Below are 21,576 nucleotides of genomic sequence, written 5' to 3' on the forward strand. Positions count from 1 at the left end.
ATTTGTAAGAACAGAGCGTGTGGCATCAGGTTGAAATCAGGACCATAGTTTACAGGAAACATTAGGGGTTTCCTTCTCTTGGCTCACTCAGGGCAGGTGTACTTTTGTCAGCAACTTTGCAGGTTATCCATCTTTTTTCTCATTCTCACGTCGGAAGCGATGGGCTTCGGGACTTTCCACACCTTACGCAGAAGCAGGGTGTGCTTCTAACTTCTTTGTGCTGTTTAACTTCTTTGAATATATATACCCTATTTTATAAATTTGGTTTAAACACCTACAGACCTTGGGATCCCCGGGTGGCTCAGCGGTTTAGCACCTGCCTTTGGCCCAGGGTGTGATCCTGGAGACCTGGGATCCAGTCCAACGTCCTAGGTCCCATGTCGGGCTCCCTGCAGGGAGCCTGCTTCTCCCTCCTCCTGAAACTCTGCCTCTCTCTCTCTCTCTCTCTCTCTATATATATATATATATATATATATATATATATATATATATACAGCATAAATAAATAAATAAATAAATAAATCTTAAAAAAATAAAATAAAAAATAAACACCTACAGACTTGGGATCCCCAGGGTAGCTCAGCAGTTTAGCGCCTGTCTTTGGCCCAGGGGTGATCCTGGGGTCCCAGGATCGAGTCCCACATCAGGCTCCTGGCATGGAGCCTGCTTCTCCCTCCTCCTGTGTCTCTGCCTCTCTCTCTCACTCTCTATGTCTATCATAAATAAATAAATAAATAAATAAATAAATAAATAAATAAATAAATCTTAAAAAAAAAATAAACACCTACAGACCTTTATTCTTTGTCAAGATTTTAAAAACTATTCTATGGCTCACACCTTTCTATATAAAATGTAGAGCAGGCTTGTCTCTTTCCACAAAAAGCCATGCTAAAAGTCTGGATAGGAATTGCAGTCGGCCCACAGATCCAAGTGTGCAGAACTGACATCTTGACTATGTCGAGTCCTCAAATCCATGCACACACTATGTATCTCCATTTCTTTTGGTCTTCTTCCACTTTTTTATATCAGATTGTTGCGATTTTTTTTCCCCACACAGATCTTATGCATGTTTTGTCAGCTTTATACCTCACCGTTGCAATTTCTTTTGAGTGATTTTAAATGGTATTATATTTTTAAGTTTGGTTTCAGCATATTTAGTCTTAGCATTTAGAGATGCCATTCAGTTTCTTGTATTGATGCTGGATTCTGTGAGCTTGGTAAACTCACTTAATTCTAAGAGGTTGTTGTAGGAATTGAAAATCCAATTCCTTGAGATCTTCTACAGAGGCAATCTTGTCGTCTACAAATACAGTTTTATTTCTTTCTTTATGTCTTTTATTTCTTTTTCTTATCTTATTGTGGCAGCTAAAATTTCTAGTGCTATATTGAATAAGAGTGGTAAGAGCTGACATCCTTACTTTGTTCCTACACTTAGGTAAAAAGATATTCGGTCTTTCACCATGAAGTATGATGTTGGATGTAGGGCTTGTATATATGTTGTCAAGTTGACGTAGTTCTCTGTACTCCTAATTTGCTGAAAGTTATTTTATTTATTTATTTATTTTTATTTATTTATTATTTTTAAAATATATTTTATTTGTTCATGGGAGACACAGAGAGAGAGAGAGGCAGAGACACAGGCAGAGGGAGAAGCAGGCTCCAGGCTGGGAGCCCGACGTGGGACTCTATCCCGGGACTCCAAGATCATGCCCTGGGCCGAAGGCAGGCACTAAACCACTGAGCCACCCAGGGATCCCCAGAAATTAAAAAGTATTTACACTAAGATATAAGCAAGGATAAATTAAAAATATTTAAAGCCGTAACTGCTAGAACAGGTCATATCGGGTGATGCCTCAAAATTGAAATTCATGTATTTGATTGAAGAAAAGAAAGTAGATTTTTTTAGCTTTTTTGGATTGTATTCAAAAGGAAAACTTGTCAGATGGAAGGAATAAAATGCTATAATGACCTTAAGAAATAAGAAATGGAAATAATCTGTAATAGCAAATGTGTCAGATGCCTTTATATTACTGGGAAAATATTAGGACAGAATAACTGTAATGCATCTAGGTTATGGTTCTCTCACTATTCTTCTAATACCTTCAAGAAAAAAGTTTAAATTAAGAATCGTGGTATTTGTTTTTGTGGGTAAAAATACACTAGGTGAAGCATCAAAATCATAGGCAAGAAATTATATTACATTATATATGTTATATTGATTATGTTGATCTTGTAATTCTTATTTAATTGTTAAGATTTAATAGGGGATCCCTGGGTGGCTCAGCGGTTTGGCGCCTGCCTTTGGCCCAGGGTGTGATCCTGGGGTCCCAGGATCAAGTCCCGTGTCAGGCTGCCTGCATGGAGCCTGCTTCTCCCTCTGCCTGTGTCTCTGCCTCTCTCTCTCTCTCTGTCTATCATAAATAAATAAATAAATAAATAAATAAATAAATAAATAAATCTTTTTAAAAATAGTTAAGATTTAGTACTTAAGATTCTTAAAAAATCAGGCTTCTTGCCTGGCTCTCATATTTATACATTTTTTTCCAATTTTTGAAAATTCTTATAAATTAATCCAGCACTCTTAATTATCCCTACCATAGCAAACTGTTTATAATTCAGTTTCTCATATTTATCATTCAGTAAATTTAGCCATTTAAATAAGATGAAAATTACAGCAGTTTCCATAGTCTTAAAATCTAGAGCTTGATCCAATCAAGATGTAATGTGTAACATCTAAAAAAATGGAACATATTTATACTTTTGCGTAAACAGCTTGAAAACAGACTAGACAAAAATATTTAAAACCGTATTTTTCAGATATTGGACAGAAGGCAGCACAGGACTGTGATCCTTGAGATAAGGGATGCCACCCAGACAAGCCCTATGATTGCATGAGTCTATGGCTTGCGAGCAGGTTCCAGGTGCCGCCCAGGGAGAGGAATCCAAACAGAGGCCAGCATTTTTGCCAAATTGAGGAGATAGAGATGGGAATCAGGAGGAGGAAGTCAGCTAAATTGTACTGAAGCAGCTACTTTGTAGAACAAAGTACCCAAGAGAAATCTGCACAGGAATGTTCTGAGATCTTCAGAGGGGCTCCCAGGAGTCTTTGGCTGAGTTCTGAACTGGGCCTTCATGTGAGATAACTACCAAGGCCGGGGAAAGAACAACTAAAAAGGATTTTAAGCAGAAAAAAACCCTCAGGGCTCACACAGAGTAAGGAGGAGACAGTGAGGAGACAATCCCCCAATGCCTGGAGAAGCCAGTAGAGTCCAAATAAGGATACTGCAATATACACTCCCTCTAACAAAGCTGCAGACAATCCCCGAAATGATCAAATTAATTCCAAGTGACAGTGACAACCCAGAGCAAAACCCAAAAATACATAAAGAATGACGGCAAATCCAGCAAACCACGTAATATTCGCGATGTCCAGGATGCAATAAAAAGTTACCAGGGAGGGGAGCCTGAGTGACTCAGTCAGTTGAACACCTGATTCGTGATTTCAGCTCAGGTCATGATCCCGGGGTCCTGCGATAGAGCCCTGCATCAGGCTCTGTGCTCGGTGGGGAGTCTACTTGAGGATTCCCTCTCCCTCTCCCACCACCCCCTCCCTGCTCATTCTCCCTCTCTCTCTCTCTCTCTCTCTCTCTCTCTCTCTTCCAAATAAATCTTTTTAAAAAATTACAAGGGAAGTTATGATGCATAACCTGGAGAAAATTTAATCCATAGAAACATACAAGTGAAGGAACTAGCAGAAAAGAATGTTAAAAATAGTTCATGCTCCACGTGGTCAAGAAGGTTGAGGAAAACATGAGCATGATAAAGAGAAAACTGAAGATTTTGAATATTTCTGAATGTAACGTTCAGCAATCAGAAACACAAGGCACTGTCCTAAGTACGACACATTCATTATGGCTTAACCCTCACAATCTTGTAAAGCAAGTGCCAGCGTGGTCCCTGGTTCATCAGTGAGGAAGCTGGGCACAGAGGTGTCAGCGACCTGTGTAATGTCACCCAGCAGGCTGGGGACAGAACTGGGGTTCAGACGGCCTTTGGGTGGGTCTGCTTCCATGCTGCCCGGGTGCCCACAATGCAGAGCCAGCCCGCCGCATGGGCTCAGCAGGTGCCAGGAAGAGCTGGAGGGAGTCACCCACAGGGAGTATGCGCATGGTTACCAGGAGAGCATGGTTATGGGACTAGGGAAAGGGGCAGTGGAGTGGTTATGGGAGTATGGAAAGGGCAGTGGAGTGGTTATGGGACTAGGGAAAGGGCAGTGGAGTGGTTATGGGACTAGGGAAAGGGCAGTGGAGTGGTTATGGGATTAGGGAAAGGGCAGTGGAGTGGTTATGGGACTAGGGAAAGGGCAGTGGAGTGGTTATGGGACTAGGGAAAGGGCAGTGGAGTGGTTATGGGATTAGGGAAAGGGGCAGTGGAGTGCTCCTAACTAGCAGACCTTCAGGACCAGTCACGCAAATCTGGAAAGCTCTGTTAGCAAATGAGAGGCCTTGGAAGTTTCCCGCCTCCTTCCCTGGGCTCACCCTACTGCTCCCCTGGGCTTACCCTACTCCTTCCCTGGGCTCACCCTACTGCTCCCCTGGGCTCACCCTACTGCCAGCAGGAGGCAGTTGCAAGAGCTGATAACGGGAGAGCGGGAGAGCGTTTAAAGAACCCTACTTGGTCGCCGTGCGGTTAGCAGGCCTGTCTCGGGCGCCACCTGAACTGGCTGTGGTCGGTCCTGTTTCTGCCGCCACGGGAGACCTGCGGGCCCCCAGCGCGTGGTAGGCCCCGGGCACACGGCAGTTTTTCAGTAAGAGGTCGTTGACCAGCATGTAACGTTTTGTTTCTGGGCGAAGCTGGAAAATGCCAGAAACCAGCTCCAAGCATTCTGGTGTTGTGCAGTAGGCACCGCTTCCTTGCCCGCCATGGACCCCGTTTGGGAACTTTCTCAGAAAACAAAATTCAGGGTGCTTGTGGCAGTGAGTGTTCAGTAACGGGATGTATTCAGCCACAGTCTCACCGAGTGTCCTTGATGGGGAGGGAACCAGCAGAGAGACCAACAGAACCCGCGGCCCTAACCGTCCCTCCCCGTCCCTCGCCCCCTCGCCCGCCCGCCCGTTCTTGCCTGCAGTCACCTGCACACTCAGGTTGTCACCCTTGCCCGCTTATCACACCTGCTGGCTGCTTAGCCCCCAACCCCCCTCCCCAGCCCTCCTCAAACTCCCCTTGGCCGCGGTGGCCGAGGCCTCCGCATTGCTCCTGATTACCAGCGTCTGTGGGTCTCGCTGAGCGAGAAGAAATCAAAGGGCTTCGTCACCTGGCACGTAGGACCCTCTAAATCCAAGCTCAAGATAGCCTCAGCCTTGCCTCTCCTGCCCACACGCTCCCCGGCCACGGGCAGCTGGAGAGTGAGCGGCCCCCTCGAACACAAGCTGCCCCCCGCCGGCCACCCTGCGTGTGGGGAGGTGTCGCCTGAATCCATGCCCCCGTGTGAATCCTTTCCTTCCAGGTTCCTCCGGTCTGAAACGCTTTCTCCCTTTAACACGGGTTAATCACGAACTAACATTGCAGCTCAACGTCTTATAATTTCCCTATTCAATTATCAGCCTTTCGAAGGCCGAAAACATGTTCTAAATCTGCCTTTTATCCTGTCCCCTTCCAGCATCTGAGTTCCTTAAATGGAGAATTCGCTCAAAATAAGACTTAGTGTAGTTAAAAAGCCGATTTTGATGTCCAAGTGCTCCTATGCGATACCACCCAAAAAATGCTCATTTTTATGAATGAAATTGTTCAGAAAGAGGTTTCTCATGGTCTCTCCCAAGAACTTGCCAAAGGCTTAAGTCAATCTAAATGATAAAAGAAAAGAACGATTGCAGAGATTGGATTAACATATAAAATAAGGGGAATTTGCATTGTTTAAATGATAGAGCAAAGGCTGTGCTTTCCCCTTCTCCCCTTGCAAATAACCCCAAATGACAAGAAAATGAAGGCAAAAAAAAAATGCAAATTTGCATGTTCTTTGAAACTAAAATATATCAAACAGACAACAGGCCCAAAATGGAGGCACTTAAGCCAAGCCTCATGTCACCAAACTGAGACTTAATTATAGCTTCAGCTTCAGCTCTTCCAGAATTGGAGTCTTAAACCGCTCAATGACCCCAATCCCAACCCCTGTGGTTATGTGTAATCCCAACCCCTTCGCTCAATGAGGAATCAGCGACCAGCAGTGAGATGGTCTCTAGGATACGCCCTGCCTTCCCCTAAAGGAAAGAAACTTTGCATAAAGCAACCCAGCCTTTTGCCAGAATAATTTCCTTAAACGCCCTCCTTTCGGCCTGTTAACAGTCTTATTTTGTGCGGCTCCTCAGAGCTGCTTTCTATCTGCAAGACTGGGATGCTACCCAATTCGAACTTTTGCTCAAATAAGCAAAAAATGTTTAATATGACTCAGTTTATCCATTAACATCCTATGTCATGGTTCATGAAGTAGGACATACGGGAGTGACGCTGCCAACGACTGCACTGCTGTCTCCACGGGGACCTGGGCCTGATAGGATTCTAGGCTGTGAACAAGCAACACCCCATATCCCTTCCCGAGGTAGGGAGCCCAAGACCCCCTTTAGCTTATACTCCCCCAGGAGCTCACACCTTCTCCTATGGCAGTGGCCAAATCCGCCTCATTTTAGTGTTAAATCTCCAGCCCACAGTGAACACCCGGAGTGTTACGTATGTGCTTGTTCAGTGCCCTGCTCCATCTTCCCTCGTGAATAATCCTAAATTTCCCTGCCCTTTCATCAATATGTGTGTAATCTCACCCCCTGTGGTTATTAAGACCTGGCTCTCCCCTCAGCTGAGGAGCTAGGTTCAAGCTAGTCTCCGTCCCCTCCTTCGGGTGCCACTAGCAGAGCCTTTCCTTGCTGCACGCTCTGCCTCGGCGCGTGGCGCTGCTGCGCACCGGACGAACTTGGGTTTGGTTCCATAACTATCACCTGAAATGCTGTGTCCTAAAATCCCAAAGTTACGTTTGGCCAAAAATATGGTTTAGAAGGTGTTTTGAGATACGGTCTCCAAAGTCACTGTCCTGCTGCCACTCCCCTCTGCCCACCCCGACGTGGACAGTTCTTCGGTGCAGCTCATGTCCTATTATCCTGTTCTTTTACATTGTATTTTTAGCCACAGCATTTACTTTGCATTTTTCCAATAATTTTGTATTTTGGGTTTACATCAAGACTCTTATATATAAAGCCACTCAGACTCACCAGCCTGACCGTTATTTTGCTTTTAACATAAATACAAAGCCAATTTTTCTGAGTGTCACTGAATGCGGGAACGTTTATACGTTTTGATTGTGTTCTTTTCTCTTTGTAATCAGAAGTAGCAAGTTTCAAGGCCACTGATGATTTTAACTAAAGCTGTTACATGAAAAGTGTGGGTAGCGGAGGCCCGTGAAACAAGTACAAATAAGTAAACATTAGTTGCTCTAATAAGATAATGTTCAAAAAGTGGCCCCAAAGTCCCACGGAGGAGAAATTCACTGGGTGTCCATTGTTTGTAAGCTGGCTCTGGACAGCATCCTCCTCCGGGGAGCACCTCGCCGTCTCTGATAAGTCAAGGACTGACTCTGTGAATTTTATTACACGCGCTTTGGTAGACAACCAACTGATTTCTTCAGCCCCAAAAGAGGAGGAGGACTGGTGACAAATAACAATCTCCCTTTTCTGTTGAATATTAAAATTTGTAGAGAATAAATTCTCTGATCTAAATTCTGTGAGTAGAAAATCAAATCTGTTTAAGCCGTTAACAAAATCGAACAATAATTTTTAAAACTCTAAATTTTACCGCATCAGAGTTTGGATTGAAGTTAGAAAATATCATTTCAGTTGTTTCAGAGACTAGCATTTTACTGTATCTTAAAATGGCTTTCGAGAAAGAATGACGTAGCCTGGTAAAGTGTGTGATACACCTCGACTGTATCTTAATGCCAGAAATTTCATATTCCTTGCTACTCGTGGTGTGAAGACGTTTAAGTGAGACCAGTAAACATATGGTCCCATCCAACTCAGCTGGATGGAGGTAGACTTTGAGTATATATAGTCACAAAGGGCAGCTGGAGAAATGTGAATATGCCAAAATTATTTAGCCTCCAATTTAAATTATATTAGTTTACTAGTACTACTAGATAATCATAACTTTCCTTAGTTAGACATAGTGCCGACTAAATTCAGGAATATGTCATCTACAGTGCCCACATTGGTTTAGAATACAGGATTTTAAGATCCTCCAACATCATGCTAAAATATTTTAATAAAATCATGCTCTCTATCTCTTAAAAAAAAAAAAAGATACTCAATTCCCACTGTCAAAAAACAAAATTCAACTGGATAAATTTCAAGATCCAATGGTCGTATTCAATGATTCGTGACTCAGGCAGCCTCCCATCTAGCAGATAGAAAGGAGTCCAAAGAATCGAACACAACCAGTGACTTTTATAGACATGAGCGGGGAAGGACAAGGTAAGAGCAGATCAGCTCATCTTTCTTTTGGGACTGGAAGGAATTTGTCAGATAAATTAAGTCAATAATGCTGACCAGAGAGCTCCATATTTACTGGTTTAAGATTACCTTCCGGGGAGGTTGAAGCTGCAGTTAGTTCAGATACTCAGTTTTGGTTTGGCTACATGGGCTTAGCACAAGCGACTCCATTTGGGATCTGTTGTCTCTTTTTTAACACCACAAATTTCTGCTCTATGGGGGCAGAGACTGAGTGTCCAGTTCACTCTTGGATCCTAGCACCTAAAAAAACATCCTGGCATATGAAAAACCTCCCACAAGTGCTTGTTGACGACATAAATGATTTAAGCAACTTCAGGAGGAGGGTTGGATCCTCCTAATATGAAGGAAATGCCAGCCTGAGGTGTGATGCACAGGTTCAGAGGGAGGGAAGCCTCTTGAGTCTGGGGAATGAGTTTTGGTAGCAAGAAGCAGAGAGCACAGGACTGGCCATCCTTTGAGATAAAAAGACAAGTTACTGGTCTTTGTGAAACTAGTTAACTTAGGCCAACTAGGAAAAAAAATGTATGACTTAATAGGAATACTATCAGAACCGAGTTATCAGAGTTGTTTTGCCTTTCCAAGAGTATTTCCACACCAAAATGAATGTGCACTCTAATTTTACTAGGGAGGGTAACATTAATGAAAAAAATCTATAAAACAAAGAACTGTAGTTCACGTGTCTCCATAACTAATTCTGTGATCTGAAGTTAGTGCATTTTAAAATCCAAACTTAACTTAGTGGGAGCCAGTCTACACCTGCAGCATCCCACAAAGGAGACTGGCATCCACAAAGGAGACTGGCATCCATATTACCAGGAGTGGGGGTGTAGCCCAGTGAAACCCATAAAAGAATTTGTGGCCAGGGTGAGAACAGGTTTCAGGAACAGATGCTGAGTGCATTATTTTTATTTTTTTTAATTTTTATTTATTTATGATAGTCACATAGAGAGAGAAAGAGAGAGAGAGAGGCAGAGACATAGGCAAAGGGAGAAGCAGGCTCCATGCACTGGGAGCCCGATGTGGGATTGGATCCCGGGTCTCCAGGATCACGTCCTGGGCCAAAGGCAGGCACCAAACCGCTGCGCCACCCAGGGATCCCCTGAGTGCATATTTTTAAAGCATGACCCATAAAGTGGCTTCCCAATGGGGAGAAAATGAGTGAAAATAGCAGTGAGAGTGACAGAACGTGAGAGACTCCTAACTCTGGGAAACAAACAAGGGGTAGTGGAAGGGCAGGTGGGCGGATAGATGGGGTGACTGGGTGATGGGCATTGAGGGGGTGACTTGGCAGGATGAGCACTGGGTGTTATTTATGCTATATGTTGGCAAATTGAACTCCAATATAAGAAAGAGAGAGGGAGAGAGAGAGAGAGAGAGAAAGTGGCTTTCCAGTTGTAAGAAGGAGACACCCCAAGTTAAGAAAACATCCAATGGCTGTCCTCAATGAAGCAGTTTCCTGCTCGGTCACTCTAAGAAAGAGTGTCCAACTACAGTAGATTGGGAAACCATTCTAGCTAGAGACAAATCACTCCAATCCAAGGAAGAACCTAAACAATAAGGACTGATAAATGAAAAAAAGTAGCTTGATTTTCCACTAAGGCATCTTTCAAGTAGAACGGCTCTAGGATTGGGGTCTAAGAAGTTCCCTTTGGTTAAAAAAAAAAGTGAGGGTTGCCTGGGTGGCTCAGTTGGTTAAGCATCTGACCTTTGGTTTCGGCTCCAATTGTGATTTCAGGATCGTGAGGTTGAGCTCTGGTCTGCCCTCAACCGGGGGTCTGCTTGAGATTCTCTCCCTCCCTCTCCCTCTGCTCCTGCCCTGGCTCGTGCTCACTCTCTCTCTAAGATAAATAAATTTTAAAAAATCCTTTTTAAAAGTGATAAAGGATATAGCCAAGAGGCAAAATAAGCCAGAGGGTGAGGACATATAGAAGTAAAAATGATCTCAGGTATCAGTGAGGTCAGGTCGGGGCAGGTCCGGGACACACGCAGGGAGATCCTGGAGGTGTGTGCAGGTGAAATCAAGCGGAGGGAATAGGAAAAGCCCTGGGGATGGTGACCAAGGGGGGCCAAGCACAAGCTCGTGGCCCGAAGGAAGGCAGACAGTGAGGACGGCCATCCCTTCACTCCCCCACCTCCTCGTTTAAATATATCCGGGGAAGACAAGGAAGGACAAACCACAGGGAATTCATATCCTCTATTTTCTTCGCAGGCAACCCGGGAACCTGCAGAGCAGCCCTGACCACACGGAAGTCAGACTCGGTGCTGAGAATGAGTCCAATGGAAGACTCTCTAGGCCGTGTGGCAAGTTTGCTGTGGCTGCTTTTTCTAATTACTGAGCAAGTACAGAGATGTCACCAAAGCCCCTCGATACGACTGTAACAACTCAGCCCCAGCAAGCAACCTGACCCCAGAGAAATGTATCTTGACTACAAAGAGGACACAAAGTCCCTTTGATACTAAAAGTTATGTGAGGACACATAAAGACCTGGGACCTCTAGGCGACGGAGGAGAAGCCATCAACTGGTCCGCGCAGAGCTGAGGCCGCAGAAAGGATATTTGCAAAGAGAAGAAAAGGTGTGTCCCCAGAATGTGAGACCGGACACACTCACAGCCTCAGCTCGCCTGCCTCACGCACGACCTTAATTCTCTGAGGTGCTTCTCCTCGTGGTTAAATTTGGTCTTATTTGCTACCTCCCCACTGTCTGCTGTGTCTGCTTGTCTATTATTACTATAATAGGGATGGGACAAGGAGGGATCCACAACATTGCCTTTAACCACAAGACATAGATATGTTTCCAAAAAGTCACCTTACTTCCTGAAATTTAGAATTAGAGAAGTACCTGCAACGTAGAGAAATAATCATATTCTTTTATTTGTTCAGAAATAGGGGTGTCACCTGGATGATGCTGTGTGCTAGACTCAAAGGCCAATGATACGTTTCCTACCCTCAGGTTGTTTGAGCCTTGATGAGGTGATAATGAAATAAAGAGGAGTCCAGGGCAGCCGGGGGGGTGGGGGGGGGGGCGCTCAGCGGTTTAGCACCGCCTTCGACCCAGGGCTTGATCCTGGAGACCCAGGATCGAGTCCCACGTCGGGCTCCCTGCATGGAGCCTGCTTCTCCCTCTGCCTGTGTCTTTGCCTCTCTCTCTCTCTCTCATGAATAAATAAATAAAATCTTTAAAAAAAAAAAAAAAGGAGTCCAAGTCTCAGGGCAATATGTCAAGCTCCTCGATGGAGAGGGACCCTGCACAAGGCCTTATGAGTAGAAAGGGATTCACGGAAAGGGTTTATTCACTTGAAGAGGCTCCTGAAAAGTGAGAAATTCTCCAGGTGTATAAGAGCGGAAGGACTTCTAGGCCATAACAAAATGTGTAAAAATAGAATACCGATAAATTACAAGGAATTTTCCAGAAGTAGAGAAATACAGGTCCTTGGAATTCCTAAAGCAGAACATAAAAGGTGATGGGCTTGGCAGCTGAGGTTAGAGGCAGAAGGTTCAGCCTCAACACTCAGGAAAGAGAAGGGGGCGGGGATGGCGCTGGGGTGGGGGTATTGGAACAGAGAGACGTGCTCAAATTCCTTCCAGCCAGCACCTCCGGGTGGTAGCAGAGGGAATGCAATCGTGGGGTCAGCAGAGATTATAGCATAAAACCATTAAAACACAAAGATCAAACTAATGACATGGAAGCCAGGTCACAATAGTATTTGATTTAAAAAGCAAGTGACAGGACAGTCTGCGTGGCACCGTCCCTCGAACGTGAGTTGCTTGCTGAAAAGATCATTGTAATGGTAAGAGCTTCTCAGTTTTGAGAGCTCAGTGTGCTTCGAGCATTGTGCTGAAAAATAGACAAAATATGCTGTTATCTCATTTTTGCCTCACAGTGACCGACCGACACTGGTGCACTTTCCATCTGCAGAAGGACGGCTTTGTCTGAACAACTTGCCCAGAGAGGGAGGGCCTGGAACTGGATCCACAAAGCACCAGGGGTCCCCGCTCAACTCCTGCACTTGCACCAAACTGAAATCATAGAAAAGGGATATTTTAACAGAATAAATCTGTAGAAATTGTAGAAAATATATGAATATTTCTGCAGTGAAACATCTGAACATTCATATTAAGGATGATAAATAAAGATAATTAAAAAGTGTAAGGTCAGTTCATAACAGGTTTTGTTGATTAATTTTGTTATTTTCATCAAACTCACACTTGGGTCAAGATTTGCTGCCAGATGATTTGGGCGGAAAAAAACACAAAGCTTCACAAAATTTTGTAAATGTCAGAATTATGGATGAGGGATTACAAAACTTGAAAATTTTGACATTATCATTGACATAGAGTTCCAGTTTCGAGTTAGCTAAGTGAATATATCTGCAGTCTTCCTCCCTTGCACCAAGTGGAAACGATCAAGAAGACAGACTTTATTTTCAATAAGTGAATAATAAGTAAACTCAAAAGCAAGGGGGGAATATAGCTCAGAGGTCCAGAAAACAGGAATCCCATAGAAACAGAAAGCAAATGGGATTTTACAAGGGAGCATAGCCACTCAGGATGGCCGTGATGAGGGCCCAGCCCCAAAAAGACGGGAGGAACCTACGGGAGCCCCAGGGCTACAGAGGTGAGGTCCAGCTGCTGCCAGAGGCCAACAGATGGAAGGTTTCTACCCAACTGCAGACCTCCCAGCCCTGGGAGCGGCTCACGCACTCCAGCCCTCAGGCCTACAGGTGCAAGTGGCTCCTTCTCCTGCTGGTGCAAGCCCCAAGGTGCTCCCCTATCCCCTACTGGCTTTATCTTCACCCCTAACAATGCTCACCTCAATCACACCCCTTCTGAGTGCACTCCTCTTCCCTCGGATAATAAACCCTTAAAACGAGGTTTCAGAACTAGGTTACAAAGATGTTTAATAAACACACAGACAACCTTCTTGGTAGAGGGCAATGGGACGTCTTTGGTGTTGGTGTTGGTGGATGGCACCATCCACCACGATGGTCACCGTGGCAGGCACGGGGTGGAGAGCAGCTGGAAGGCAGGCCTGGGAGATCAAGCGGCTGGGCACTGGCTCCCATGGCAACAAAGACTGTGAACTAGGCAGGGTGTGTACATGGCCCGGGAAAAGTGGAGAAAAGACAACTTAAAAGCTTTGAATGCCCAGCTCAGGAATGGGGAAGAGGATCAGAAAGTCTTTGATGGAGGCTGGCACAGTAAGAGTGGACTCAGTCACAGCAGCAGCAGACACAGCAGAGCTGAGAACACATCCCTCCGACCTCCCCTTACATCAGCCGTCCTCCCCCCACCACGACCCACTAGCAGAGTGCAAGGCCTGGTCTGGGAGAGAAGGGTCTATAGACAGAGTGTTGGGGTTTTACTGATTGGTATTAATAGGAGTCTGGGGATCATGTATGGGGTTTGGTTCTCCGTGTGTTAAGCCAGGCCTAGGGAGACGAAAATATAAAATTAGAGCACAGGGATCCCTGGGTGGCTCAGTGGTTGAGCGTCTGCCTTTGGCCCAGGGCCTGATCCAGGGGTCCCAGGATCGAGTCCCACATCGGGCTCCCTGCATGGAGCCTGCTGCTCCCTCTGCCTGTGTCTCTGCCTCTCTCTCTCTCTCGCTGTCTCTCATGAATAAATCAATAAAAATCTTTTAAAAATTTTTTAAATTAAAAAATAAATAAAATTAGAGCACACAGAATTCACTGAAAGGATTTGAAAAAATATACAGATAGATATAGATGACAATGGGTATAGTAACACTCAATAAATGACAAAATAGGGTTTAAGGCAAAAGGATTTGATAGCATTACGGAATGCTAGTGCTTAAGTGAGGAAAAGGAAATCTACAAAGAAAACCTAACAATCCCGATCATGTGTAAATGTAACCATGTAACCACAAAATACATAGCAGGCAACACACACATAGAATTAAAAATAATACTTTCAGAAAACTAGAAGTAGAGTGGAAATTCTCCTACATAATAAGGTGCTACATCGGTATAGAAGGGTTTTATTCAGTCGTCTTATAGTAATATTTTTTTCTCTAAACAAGAAATTGGGATGAGAAGGACCCTCGGATCAGGTATTTCAAGGACACACTCACCTTCTCAGCCTTTCTCGTGTTTTCCACTGCCCTTTGGGACGTGGACTGTCCAAGCAGGACCCATTGAGGCCAGGGCTGCAGCGGCTTCAGGCATCGAGCACAGGCTCGGCCACGCTGGCGTGGACATCTGTTTGTGTTTCTCTTTTTAAAAGTGAGAAGGGGGATCCCTGGGTGGCTCAGCGGTTTAGCTCCTGCCTTCGATGCTGGAGTCCCGGGATCGAGTCCCACATCGGGCTCCCTGCATGGAGCCTGCTCCTCCCTCCTCCTGTGTCTCTGCCTCTCTCTCTCTCTCTCTCTCTCTCTCTCTCTCTCTCTCGTAAATAAATAGATCTTTAAAAAAAAAAAAAAGTGAGTAGGTTTTCGGGCAGAACCTCCCTGACGTCTCCCGGCTCCTGAAGGCGCGTCGCCTGTCCCCAGAGCTGTGGCTGGTGGCACAACGGGGTCACCGCAGCTGGCTTCCAGCATCAAGACGGAGTTTTGATGGCAGCGCTATATTAGATGGCAGCTTAGAAACGGACAGTTTAATAGAGAAATAAGCTTTGGACAGCCTCCTGATCAGAAGGGAGCCTTTCTTGGAGTGAAAGGCCATTATGGAGGCTAAGGGCGCCAAGTAGGGAGGGAACAGCATGGGAGATGGTACCAGGAGTGCCTGTGCTCAGCAGGTACTGGCAGAACCTGGAGTGATGAGTGGAGTGGCTTTCTCAGGTAAGGGGCTGTGCTTCTGATTGTATTTGCATTTGCATTTTCCACTCAGGGCTATCAAGATTCCAGCGATGCACAGGAGCCCTCCAAAAATCATCCCGCCCAGCTGCAGGCTTTCCCAGTCATAGTAGAAGGGACTGTCTTTATCAACCAAGTCATTGGCTTCCAAGGCAGGCAGGCCTGCCAGTGTGAGGAGCAGGCCCTGGGTCATTCTCTTCATGTTACGGCTGCAGAGGGGAGCTGGGCGGAGGCGGGAAACCACCACACCCTGCAGATAAGGGATGTTCTCTGGTGCAAGAAGTGACCTTAGAAAACTCTGCGGGGGACGCCAGCCCATGGCCGCCCGTGGCCGTCGTCGGTGAAGCCACCTGAGGCGTGTCGGGCCAGCTTTCTGCTAAGCTAACGAGCCGCTAGGAGAACAGGAGCTCCAGGGCACTCAGATCGACCGCCTCTAAACCCACCGCCGCGTCCTCATTAAATAGAGTTACTATCTGTGCCGTTTGTCACTGATGCGGAGCACACTGCTTCCCGCAGCTCCGCCCAGGAGTGAGACACCGATGGCCCCACGCTCTGCGACCGACCGCTGGACATACCCAGCACGAGTGTCCTCATGATGAGTTAGTGCCCGCCACGGGGGCGAAGGCTGCGTGCAGCTCTTAGTCCCATTTCTGCAATAGGAAAAGAGAGAGTTTCTCACTCCACCTTTGTCCCAGCCCACCTTTCGAGCTCTGACGTACATATGGCCAACCAACTAAAGTTTATCGTCCCCTCTTTTTTTTTAAGATTATTTATTTATTTATTCATGAGAGACACAGGGAGAGAGAGAGGCAGAGACACAGGAGGAGGGAGAAGCAGGCTCCCTGCCGGGAGCCGGACGTCAGACTGGATCCCGGGACTCCAGGGTCAGGCCCTGGGCCAAAGGAGGCGCTAAACTGCTGAGCCCCCTGGGCTGCCCTTATCATCCCCTCTTAAAAATAAGCCAGTCCTTTTGTCCAGAGCAATTAGTTCCACCATTGTCCTGCTGTTAGTACAAGTGACCGAAGAAGCCAAAGCAGGTGGCCAGAGGACAACCTGAGGCAGTCAATGTCCGGGTTCAAGTTTTTCCAGGCAGGTCTCAGTTCTGACTGATATGAGCTGTCAGACCATCCACTGACATCAAAGAAAGCACAGTGTGATCTGTATCCGTCTGTCTGCTGAGACTGAACAGGCACAAAGGAAAAAAAAAAAAGTGGGTACTTTGCTATAAAAAAAGGAAGAGAAATGTTCTGTTCCTTCTCAAATTCTCATTATTCCCCAGCTCCTGAGTTCTGGGCCCCTGGGAGCTGAGCCAAGGAGGGTGCTATGGCTACATGTGACACCTACATGACTGATGAGGCCCAGGCGAGCTTACTCCATGGGGCTGCCCTTGGAGAGAACAGCGTAGCTCCCACACGGGTCAAAAGAACTGTCTTGAGGGCTCTCAGTCTTCTGCGGCAGTTTCATAATAGACATGATGGTTGTACACGTTTGGCTTTGTCAGTCCAGACACCTTTTTTTTTTTTAGTCTCAGAGGTAGAATTTAGTGATTCATCAGTTGCGTCTGACACCCAATGCTCCATCACATTCCCTCCTTACTGCCTGTTACCCAATTGTCACTTCCCCCCAGCGACCTCCTCTTCAGCAACCCTACTTGTTTCCTGGAGTTCAGTGTCTCTTATGGTTTGCCTCCCGCTCAATTTTCATTTTATTTTTCCTTCCCTTCCCCTATGTTCACCTGTTTTGTTTCTTAAATTCCACACAGGAGTGAGATCATATGGTCTTTGTCTTTCTCTGACTGACTTATTCTGCTTAGCCTAATACCCTCTAGCTCTGTCCACATCATTGCAAATAGCAAGATCTCTTCATTCTTTTTGATGGCTGAGTAATGTTCCATTGTGTGTATATAGATCACATCTTCTTTGTCCATTCATCTGTCGATGGACATCTGCATTCTTTCCATATTTGGGCCATTGTGGACATTGCTTCTATAAACATTGGGGTGCACGTGCCCCTTCAAATCACAAGATACCTTTCTTTAGATGAAATTGCTTCATGCACACGTGCATTGTTCTATGCACACGTCACATAAAGACAGTACCTAGTGAACTGCATCTGTTTCCATAGGGAGGTCTTTCATAATCCAGCCCTAGATGACAGCTAAGATATTATTATTGGTCCACTGGTCTGTGTAGAGGTCTTCAGCCTTTGCTCTGAGGCAAGAACACCATTTGAAAAATCAGTCCACTGTGAAAGTAAGGAAAGTATAGGAAGGGAGAGATAGGGGGCTCCTGCCTAGGCTCTGAAACTATTATTCCTGGCAGGCAGAAGCACTAAGACAGACCCAACATGAGATAAGGGAATAGACCAGGCCACCCGGCCCTGGCTGTTAGGAAGTGTTTTTCTTTGGTGGCTACACTGTAATCACAGAAAATACCAGACCTCAAAGAAGTAAGTCATGAAGGGTGTTATCAATGGTCGTTGCTCAAACCAAGACGGCACAAGAATCTCAAGGCCACAAGCTTCTTGGTCAAGTTTTCTTTTTTTTTTTCTTTCTTTCTTTCTTTTCTGTTTTTTTTTTTGGGGGGGGGGGTCAAGTTTTCAATAAAAGGCCTAAGAACCCTCAGTGGCAACTCATTCAGGACCCCTCTCACTCTAGAGAGCTTTTACTTTCCTTTCCGTTCTCACTTCACTTAATAAACTTTCACTTCACGCTTTTGTGTCTGTGAGATTCGTTCTCCTACCCCGTGAGATAAGAACCCTGCAATCCTGCAACAGAAGCATCCAGTGCTGTGGGGGTATTAGCTACTCATCACCTCTAGGTTAGATGGTTGCAAATTCTTTTTTTTTTTTAATATTTTATTTATTCATGAGAGACACAGAGAGAGGGGCAGAGACACAGGCAGAGGGAGAAGCAGGCTCCCTGTGGGAAGCCCAATGCGGAACTCGATCCCAGAACCCCAGGAGCATGCAAAGCATTTCACCTGTGAACCAGGCTGTCTTTTCAGGTGTTAAATCTTTTTTTTTTTTTTTTTTTTTTTCAGGTGTTAAATCTTATAGACAAGATCCCGATCCAGTAATAAGCAAGGGTAGCTTGGGTTGAGGAGAGACCTCTGTATAGTAAGGTGATGCTGCTCTTTGAGGGCAAGGGTAGCTCATAATAGGATGTATGAATTTCATATCACAGTGGAACTTTTTTAATTTATTTTTTACTGGGTGGAAATGTAGTTGTAAGAGGACCATTTTCTTTTTAAAGAAAATATTTTATTTATTTATTGAGAAATAGAGACAGGGGCGCAGGGGGAGGGGGTAGAGACAGAGGGAGAAGCAGCCCTCCCACTGAGCAGGGACCCCTATGCAGGACTCAGTGTCAGGACCCAGAGATCATGGCCTGAGCCAAAGGCAGACACGTAACTGTCGGAGCCACCCAGGTGCCCCATGAGAGGCCATCTTCATGATGTAAGCGCTGGGTCAAATATTCCTGACTGTTCCACAGCTTCTCAGAAAAAGGAAGAAGTCCTCAAGCCCAAAAGCACAGAGACCAATAATGCCAGTGGAGCCTTATTCCAAGATTCCCATCGACCCTGAGGTGGCCACAAATGCCTGTGATTCTGCGGAGTCGGAGAAGAGGCGATCGGGGCAGGGATGGATTTACTCTCTCCTCGACTGCTTACAAGGCTCTTGGCTGTAGGGCGTCCCGGTGAATTTGGCTGTCTAGTGACTGACAATAGTTCATTAGCAAAATCCCCTAGTGTGAGATGTATTGTCTAGAATTTTTCAGAGGTCAATCAGGTGCAAGGCTTTTTCCTCTATAGTTAGTGGCTAAAGGACCAGCTATATAAGTGGTTGTATAAAGTGTCTTCAGGCTGCAGCCCAGGGATTTTTCCTAAGATGGTCACTTAGGAAATTGGGTCTTGGATTTTGTCCTCATTCAATGCCCGTCCTTTCTCAATCAGCTGTGCTTGGGGACCACGTAATGTTTCTGGAGTGCCCAAAGAAGGATGCTTTCTTAAGGATCAGAAATAAAAAGCCTATCTGTAGCCCCGACTCCCTCAGTGGCCACTGCCCTGAATGGGCAAGTCTGAGAGACTCCATTCATTTACCTTACTTGCCTGTACGTGCTGTCATCTACAGTGCAGCTTCCTTCTCTTCTCTGATGATCTGTTCCTTTTTTTTTTTTTTTAAGATTTTATTTATTTATTTATTCATGAGAGAGAGAGAGCGAGAGAGGCAGAGATAGAGGCAGAGGAAGAAGCAGGCTCCACGCAGGGAGCCCGACGTGGGACTCGATCCGGGGTCTCCAGGGTCCTGCCCTGGGCCGAAGGCAGCGCTAAACCGCTGAGCTACTGGGGCTGCCCCTCTGATGATCTGTTCTGAGAAATGTCACCCAATGGATGATGTCAGTCATTAGGTCAACATGATGCAGTTTTAAGGCCCAGGGTGCACTGGAGGGGGTGCTGGGCTTGCAGTAAAACAAGTCTGTCTGAGTCCGCTCAGACCAGTTTCACATGATCCTGACTCTGGTTCTTTAATACTTGGGTAGTGTTTGTTCCAGGGTCGGCGCTTACGACAGGCTTGGATGCCTCTGCGCTCCGAGCTCTGAAAGCAGAATGGATGCGTTTCCATTTTAAGATTAAAATAACAGCAGCTCACTCAAAATCTGAACCAGTAGAAGAAGGTTCTTCACCTTCACTTTCTGCCTTTTAAATAATGTCCGGGATTCCCTGATGCTCTACAAAGCTTTTTGAAGTAATGGAATGAAAGCCAGAAATTTCAATCTAACTAGAAGCATGTGCCAAGTAACAACTCTTCCATTTGTGGGGTTTGGGGGTTTTTCAGTATTTGTTGTCTCTAGGATTTTTCGTAAATAAAATTTCTCCTTAGCATAATAGGAATTAAAACTCTAGCGTAAATTTTGCCACATCAGCATGTCTGCGAGGTGTTCTATTCCTTTCCTTTCCCGGGAGTCTCTCATGTTATGTCTTGGGGAGCAGAAGGAAACATTGATTACCTGTTTACCAGGAGCTAAATACAGTAAATTACTTATTTTGGAATTGCAACAACCCCAGAGTCTTCTCTTTCCTAATATTTTGTTTTTCTCACATGTAGACAGAATCGTTAATTGCAATGTCTTTTGCATATGCATTAAGCATTGAAAGAATTTTTTGTGCATACTTTTAAAAATTATTAAAATAGAGAAAAATACAGCGGTTCTGTCTCCTGTTGCCTGACAAGATCTATACTAGCAAGTTTCCCAGCCCAACCCACAAAATATGCAAAGAAGTAATGACCACGTTAGCTGACCTGGTGTGGAAGGAAACAGCCGCCCAGTGACGGAGGGCAGGTATCAGGATTTAAGGGTGGAGTGGGGAGTGGGGCCAAGGAGGCTACGGAGAAATGTCTTTACGAAGCGTGTAAAAAGTCTGGTGGCTCCTTAAGATGTTCAACATAGAGTTACTATATGACCCAGCAGCTCTGCTCCCAGGAGGAATGAAAATACGTGTCCACACAAAAAAACTCACACGTGAGTGTCCAAAGCAGCACTATTCACAATAGCCCAAGAGTGGAAACAACCTAAGTGTCTACCAACTGATGGAAGGATGAACAAAATGTGGTCTATCCATACAATAGAATATTCTTCAGCCAAAATAATCAATGAAATTCATTTTTAAAAAAATGATTTTGGGCAGCCCGAATGACCCAGAGCTTCAGCACTGCCTTCAGCCCAGGGTGTGATCCTAGAGACCCCGGATCAAGTCCTGCGTTGGGCTCCTTGCATGGAGCCTGCTTCTCCCTCTGCCTGTGTCTCTGCCTCTCTCTGTGTCTCTCTCTGTGTGTCTCTCATGAATAAATACATAAAATCTTAAAAAAAAAAAAAGAGTCAGATGCTTAACTGCACCACCAATGTGCCCCATGAACGAAATTCTGATACTTGCTACAACATGGATGAACCTTGAAAACATGATAGTAAGTGAAAGAAATCAATCACAAAGACCACATAGTGTAGGATTCTATTTACATGAAACATCCAGAATAGGCAAATCCATGGAGATAGACAGCAGACTAGTGGTGGCCAGGGGCTGGGAGGAGGAGGACACGGGAGGTGACACTATGGGTATGGAGGCTATGAACACGCTCTAGAGTTAGATGGTAGTGGTGGCAACACAACTCTCAATATACTAAAAGCCACTCAATTTTACATTTTAAAAGGATTAATT

General features: G+C 45.4%; 1 protein-coding gene across 1 annotated transcript; it reads right to left on the reverse strand.

Moving 5' to 3' along the window:
- Nucleotides 1-15,169: 15,169 nt before the first annotated feature.
- Nucleotides 15,170-15,579, reverse strand: LOC112920237 (FXYD domain-containing ion transport regulator 4-like). Its single transcript, XM_025998880.2, has one exon. The coding sequence runs from the start codon at nucleotides 15,561-15,563 to the stop codon at nucleotides 15,297-15,299; it is 267 nt and encodes an 88-aa protein (XP_025854665.1). The 5' UTR covers nucleotides 15,564-15,579; the 3' UTR covers nucleotides 15,170-15,296.
- Nucleotides 15,580-21,576: the final 5,997 nt, after the last annotated feature.

The sequence above is a fragment of the Vulpes vulpes genome, chromosome 12 (assembly GCF_048418805.1).
Source record: "Vulpes vulpes isolate BD-2025 chromosome 12, VulVul3, whole genome shotgun sequence".
In the NCBI taxonomy this organism is placed as follows: domain Eukaryota; kingdom Metazoa; phylum Chordata; class Mammalia; order Carnivora; family Canidae; genus Vulpes; species Vulpes vulpes.